At 27.2% G+C, this 6,670-nt stretch overlaps 1 protein-coding gene and 1 long non-coding RNA gene across 2 annotated transcripts; one reads left to right on the forward strand and one right to left on the reverse strand.

Annotated features, from left to right (window-relative positions):
- Positions 1–1,082: 1,082 nt before the first annotated feature.
- On the reverse strand, positions 1,083–3,336 carry LOC101262232 (homeobox-leucine zipper protein HAT4). The gene is made up of 4 exons (XM_004244512.5): positions 3,103–3,336; positions 2,130–2,431; positions 1,934–2,013; positions 1,083–1,624 (listed from the first exon to the last, which is right to left on the reverse strand). The coding sequence occupies exons 1-4, from the start codon at positions 3,209–3,211 to the stop codon at positions 1,288–1,290; spliced, it is 828 nt and encodes a 275-aa protein (XP_004244560.1). The 5' UTR covers positions 3,212–3,336; the 3' UTR covers positions 1,083–1,287.
- On the forward strand, positions 1,275–3,376 carry LOC138337774 (uncharacterized). The gene is made up of 2 exons (XR_011211185.1): positions 1,275–1,412; positions 1,451–3,376. It is a non-coding gene; the product is annotated as an uncharacterized lncRNA (long non-coding RNA).
- The last annotated feature ends 3,294 nt before the right edge of the window (positions 3,377–6,670 follow it).

Here is a 6,670-nt window from a genome sequence, read left to right on the forward strand (position 1 = left end):
TTTTAATTTGTTTTTTTATTTTTTTTTAATTTTAGATCATATTTTTATTATTGGTGTAATGATATTTCTCAAATAATAATATAATATTTTTTTCTTCGTTATTGATTAATAATACTTAGCTCAAATAAAAATCATAAATCATAAATCATTGAAATATTTATTTTTGCTTATTTTATTAGTAATAAAAGTATAAAATTGAATATACATGAGACTATGCCCGGTAGATTTATGGGACTTACATCTTGCCTCACGCCCCCACCTTTTAAAACACTGCTCCTCACATTACTTAATTTCATACAAAAAGTATTTTATTAATGGAGGAGTATTTACCACCCAAACTTCTCACATTTTCTCATTTTCGACAATATTTTAAAATTTATTTCTTATTATTATACAAAAATGGATGTGTCAATATTTACTAGTTCTTCATTTATTCATACTTTCATTGTGTTTATTTCCATTATTCCTATAAATTTTGATGATTATAAGTTATAACTCCTAAATAATGCAACTTTTAGATGGAAAATATTTAGAAATAAATCTTGGACTGATTCGAACATACCGATGTATCATCGATGAAACCCCTTCATTTGATAAAAAAAAATAATACCCAAATTAATAAAAATGCATTTGAATAAAGGAGTATGAGGCTATGGGCAATACTAATAACATTTTGTAATCTTTTTTTTAGGAAGGTACACAACATATACTTCAACAACATATACGCTGTAATTTTACATGTAGGGTTTGGGATGGGGAAGATTTACGCAGACCTTGTCCCTACCTTTGCGAGGTAGAGAGGTTGTGTCAGATAGACCAACAACTATTATATTACACAGCAACAAAAGATTATTTTTGAATGTTGATCTATCAACAACCCTTGCAATGATATATGCTACTACTTAGCTTCAAACCTCGAATTCTTGCGATAAAAGCGTAATTTGTGGTGTGTAGATTACTGTATATATGGTTCAAATTCAGCGTAATTTGTGATGTGTGGATTAGTGTATACATCATGGATTAAAATACATACATGCATAAATTTAATTTTTAGAAGAAATGAAATGATGGTAACTAAGACATTGAGCTTAGCAACTTTTTTTTTTTTTTTGTTGAATAATTAGATATATCACTTGCTAAACTTTACATCTAAAGTCCTCTTCTCTAGTTCCCACCATTTGCAACTTACTGTACTAAAAAGAGAAAAAAGAAATTGATACACTTGGATTTTCCAAAATTAGTGTAATAATCCCATTTGACCGAATTGCCCTTCCGTCGTTGGCGAAATTACGACCTAGGGTGTAGGGTATTGATGGGCCTATGTGGGACAGGGGAGGCGGTCCAGAGATTAAACGGTACGGGCCGTTGTCGGGCCAGGACCATTTGGTTGGTCCGAATGTCAATGCTCGCGGGCCCAGACATAGCAGATGGGCCCGCGACGCGCTCGCAGGACGGGCACATGGTGAGGGTGGTTGGAGGGGTCATTTGCATGTAGAGTTGAGGTGATAGTTTTAGTGCCCTTAGCTCTTGAACTTCTTTTTGTAATCTCCTATTTTCTTCAGTTAAATTTTCACAACATCTCTTCAACAACTCACAGTCTACTTCAGTTTGCTTCAACTTTGTCCTGTTAAAAAAAATAAAATTGATTGATCCATTAAAAAAAAAATTCTAAGACAAATATTATTTTCTATTTGAACTATACAATTGTTAAAATTAATAGTAACATATATATAAACTATATAAATCACTCAACTAACTTATGTGACTTTTTTGCAATTTGGACAGTTGTTATAACATCAAAAAAATATTTTACTATATTCTATAGACTTTTAATTTAATATCGCGAGATATAACATTTTTTTAAAAAAAATAATAATTTTGTGTCAAGTTAAAACGAGACAATCAAATTAAATCGAAGGAATATTATTCTCACCTTGCCCTCCTGTTTTGGAACCAAACCTCCACTTGTCTAGGCCTCAATCCTAGCCTCTTTGCCAAAGCTTGTTTTTGCTTCTGTTAAATAAATAAAAATTATTAACCAATATTTATGCTAAAAAAGGCGATAAATAATATAGTATAAATGAATTGAGATATCTAGACGGGCATATTTTTTTAAAAAAAAGACTTACTGGATTGAGAGTATTGTGTTCTTTGAAACTTTCTTCAAGAACAATAGACTGATCTTTAGTAAGTCTTAATTTTTTTCTAGAAGTTTCTCCATCTTCTTCATCACTAATACTTCTAGAACATTCTCTTTCAATTTCCAATTCATCACAACAATTAATTATTTCCCTTTCATTTCTTTTATTTCCACTTAAACTTGAAATACTACTATTTGGTGAAGAAACTCCAACTTCTTCCTCTGTATTTGTTGGTATTATGTTCACATCTATTCCCTTCAAAAATGTTCTGCATTTCTCCAAATTCCTATCTGAAAAATAATAATTGAAATTTGGATTATTAGAAAGTTTTTAGAGAAAAAAAAAATTATTTCTTCTGATTTAATTTATTTATCTTATTTTAATTTGACACGAAATTTCAATAAAAAATAATAGTTGTATGGTTTTGAAGTTAAAGATAAATTTTATGATCTTAAATGTGTTACGAAGAAAATTAAAATTAAAAAGATACTAAATAAAGAAGAATGACATTCTTATGTACTTAAAAAAAAATAAGACATATAAATTAAATCGAAGAGTATATATATAAAGTTTCAGATTTAGACCTCTTTTTCAGTTTGCACATCCTTAACACAATTTAGAGAAAAAATTGCACACTTTTTCACCCAAATTCATGTTTCCACCGGGTAGAATGACGATTTTCGATAGACTCTAATTAAATTTTTTTTATAATTAACATTAGTAATAATAAACATATTCAATATAATTTGATAATGAAATACGAAGATTGAGTAGTATGAATTGTCCTTTATACTATAAAGAGATTGTTTTTTCATAAATCCTTTTTTTCTATCTATATTCAAAACTTTAATATATGAGACTTAAACTGAGATATGTAATTAAGAATATACGAATATTATTTATTCTATCACAATCTTTTCGAATAATAATAAATTTTTATAAGACATTTATAGATCCAAACCTGAAGAAGGAAATGAGCCAATCCAAGAATTTAGCTGCAATGGATTTGTTGTTTTGTTCTCTGAAAAACTAAGACTCAAACTCAATCTCAAATCTTGATTTTCCAACATCTTTTTCTTTTCTCTAATATAATTTCTTTAGGTATCTTGAAAATAAAATCTAAAAAAAAAAAAGTTTTTTCTAAGTAGAAAATATGAAGAATTTAGGGAAATTAATTCTTTCTCAAAGAACATAGAAAAAAGTTAGGACTTTATTTAGTATAAAGATTGATGAGTAAAGGTGCAAATGCAATGAAAGGGGTTAATATAGAAAAAAATATATTAAAAAAAATTCTTTCAAAATTAAAAAAATTAAAAAGTTAAGTCAATCATGACATGGAGTGTAAGGTGTACTAATTATTGTATCATAAAATCATGTATTGATTGTGCCTCCCCAAAAATATTATCACCATTCTCAATGGTCCTTTTTGTTTTGGTCCCCATTTCCTTTTTCAAATATCTCCGATTCATTTTATTTATCGTGCTTATTAAGAATAATAGATAATGAATGATTTGCGGAGGTTGAAAGTGCTTTCAGCCTTTGCCAAATTACTCATTTCTTGTGATGTGTTTTGTTAATATCATAAAAATATATATATTTATTTTTACTTATTTAGTTTAAAAATTAATTTTTTTTATTTTATACTTATTTTATCATTATTATTAAGTAATATTCATTTTTTAATAAATAAGACGACTTATAATAATAGAAGGTCATATATTAAAATTATCATTTTATTTATTACTTCTTAAGAATATTATTAATTCAATATCTGCAAGTTATTAAACGTAATAAAAAAATTAAAATATAATAAATTAATTATCTCATTTTACTTCTATTTTACTCAATAAATGGAAAAAAGTTAATATAATGAGAAAAAGTAATATTTTAAATTGAAAAAAAAAGTTGAATTATTATTTTAATGGGATAATACTCAATTACCCCCTATTCTATACCCAAAATCTCCGCGACACACCTTATCTTTGATGAGGTCCTATTACCCCCTCCAAATTTTTTTTAAGTAATTAATTACCACTTTCGTGCCTACGTGGCAATAATAATTTGAAAGGTCGATGTGTTTGTCAACACGCGCTGGGACCCACTTTTTCAGCTTTCGAAAAAGTAACTTTTACACTTCCCAAGTTTGAAAAGCTGGCGTTTTATGTTTTCCAAATTAATTTTACCAAAAAAAATTAAGTAACAAGGAAAGAAAGAGGGAAAGTGCTGCATATGTGGATCGATTTCAAAGGTTAGAAATTTGATTTCCAACTATAATTTGATTTTCGATGTTGGAGTTTGATAGTTAATTTTCGATGTTGGATTTTGATAAATGGATGGAGCTTCTTCAAAAATGAAGAACCATGAAAATGGGTTATTTTTTCAAAAGAGGAAGAAGAACTGCTTTTGAGAGAAACAATAAAATTTATTTTTAAATTTTTTTTCAAATTGCTTTGACACGTGGCTAACTTTTATTGGTCATTGTTAGCCAAAATTTGCACTCAATCTGCACTCACGCGCCCTACATGGGTGAAATCACGATTATTGCCACGTAGGCACGAAAGTAGTAATTAATTACATAAAAAAAAATTGAAGGGGATAATAGAACCTCATCAAAGATAAAGTGTAACGCAAGGATATTGGGTATAGGCTAGGGAGGTAATTGGATATTATCTCTATTTTAATTGATATTTCTTAAAATTCAAAAGAAAATATGTTTTTAACTATCTTTCTAACTTAATGTCATGGTGAAAGAAAGTGGACTGAATTATTAATGCCATACCTGACTTTATGGCTAAAGTGACATTTAATTTCTGGTTGTTCAGGCTTGACTATATATATATATATATAGTGATGTATGTATAATTATTTAAGTGAAAATGGATTTTTGAGTAACAGTACAAAGTAGCTTTTCAGATTTTAAGTTTAACAAAATAATATTAATATATAATTATAATAATAATTAAGTGTAATTTAATAGGTAAGATTTCGAGAAGCTAGATAAAAAAAAATAGGTAGAACTTATATCTATTTTTAAAAGATGAAGATATTATTTGTGATAGATCTCAACAGAACGAACAATGAAAAGAAAGCAACAAAAAGATATAATAGGATATCAAAGTTGAATAAATAACAAATAGTAATAATAATCTAAAGATAAAGGGAAAAAGAATACCAATACTTTGTGGATGGGAAAGAAATATATCTAATATCACGAGTTATATTTTCGATTATTTAAAAAACGTCACATTTTGACACGTTACCTCACCCCAAAATATCGTATTAGGTCTATCTATATTCCTTCTCAAGCCCGCTACAACCAACATAACCCCTCACAAATCGCTTCTAAGCGAGACATTTGCATCTCTTCTCTTTTTATACGTGAATCAACTCAAGTTTGATCATTTTTCTTATTTTGTTCTCTACAAAGGTCATATTCACCTTATATCGAAAAGTAATAGATAACTATTATTTACCTATTAATAAGCGATATAATTGTATAAATATTTTACTAATCATAAATATATAAAATTTGAATTATTGGTAAAACCATAGATCTCAACTTCAATTGCATAAGAGACATATATTAGGCAACCATCAAATCATATCATACATGATTGCAACAAACACTTGAGTTTCTTCTCCATATTTTGCCCACTTGAATAATATTGGCCCCTCTTATCTTTATGCAAAAATAAATGAGGAACTAATGGAATACACAAGAAGTCATATTCATAGCCTTAATTGTTTGTGCATTACAATCACATTTTAAAGGTTATGTTTTAATTTGATTTCTATTATTAAATTATTATTATTCTATTATCTTATTTTCAATATTAGTGCATGTTATTTTCCTTCATATTATTATCATAACATTTTTTTTAAAAAAATTACTTGACTCTAAGAATAAATTGGATCGAAATGATTTTTTTTGTTAGAAGTCTTTTTGTATTAATTTCTGACCAAATTTTATTTCAGTTAAAACGTATATCAGAAATAACTTCTTTGCCCTTACACTATGGATTTAAGACGGTATACTTATTGATTATCACCATCTTTAAATCCTATCTATAAAACTATACCGAATATATTGTTCTTATCGTCAAAATCAATTTTAATGGAGGGGTGGGGGTGGATTATTGTGGTGTTTTACTTTCTAATTAAATACACCACCTTAGGATAATTTTGTCAAATGACATTAGTGTCAACATCATGTAAAAGTTATGCATTTCTATGTGAAAAAATATGCATTTTTTCTATAAGCTAATCAAATAGTTGAACTTTTTAATTATTTAAGTGGCGCATATAATTTTAGTTACTCCTTCAATTTTATTTTTATATAACATCATTAATATTTAAGAGGTTAAACAATTTTATCTTTCACAATAATTATATTATTTTATTTCTATTATTCAAATATAATTTGGTTTAGAATTTTAAAGAATTTATACTTACCATTACACCTAAAAAATAAATATTTTAATGCTGATATAAATCTCAAAAATTTTCACATAAAAAATGAAATAAAGGAA

This window comes from Solanum lycopersicum, chromosome 8 (genome assembly GCF_036512215.1).
Source record: "Solanum lycopersicum chromosome 8, SLM_r2.1".
Taxonomy (NCBI): Eukaryota; Viridiplantae; Streptophyta; class Magnoliopsida; order Solanales; family Solanaceae; genus Solanum; species Solanum lycopersicum.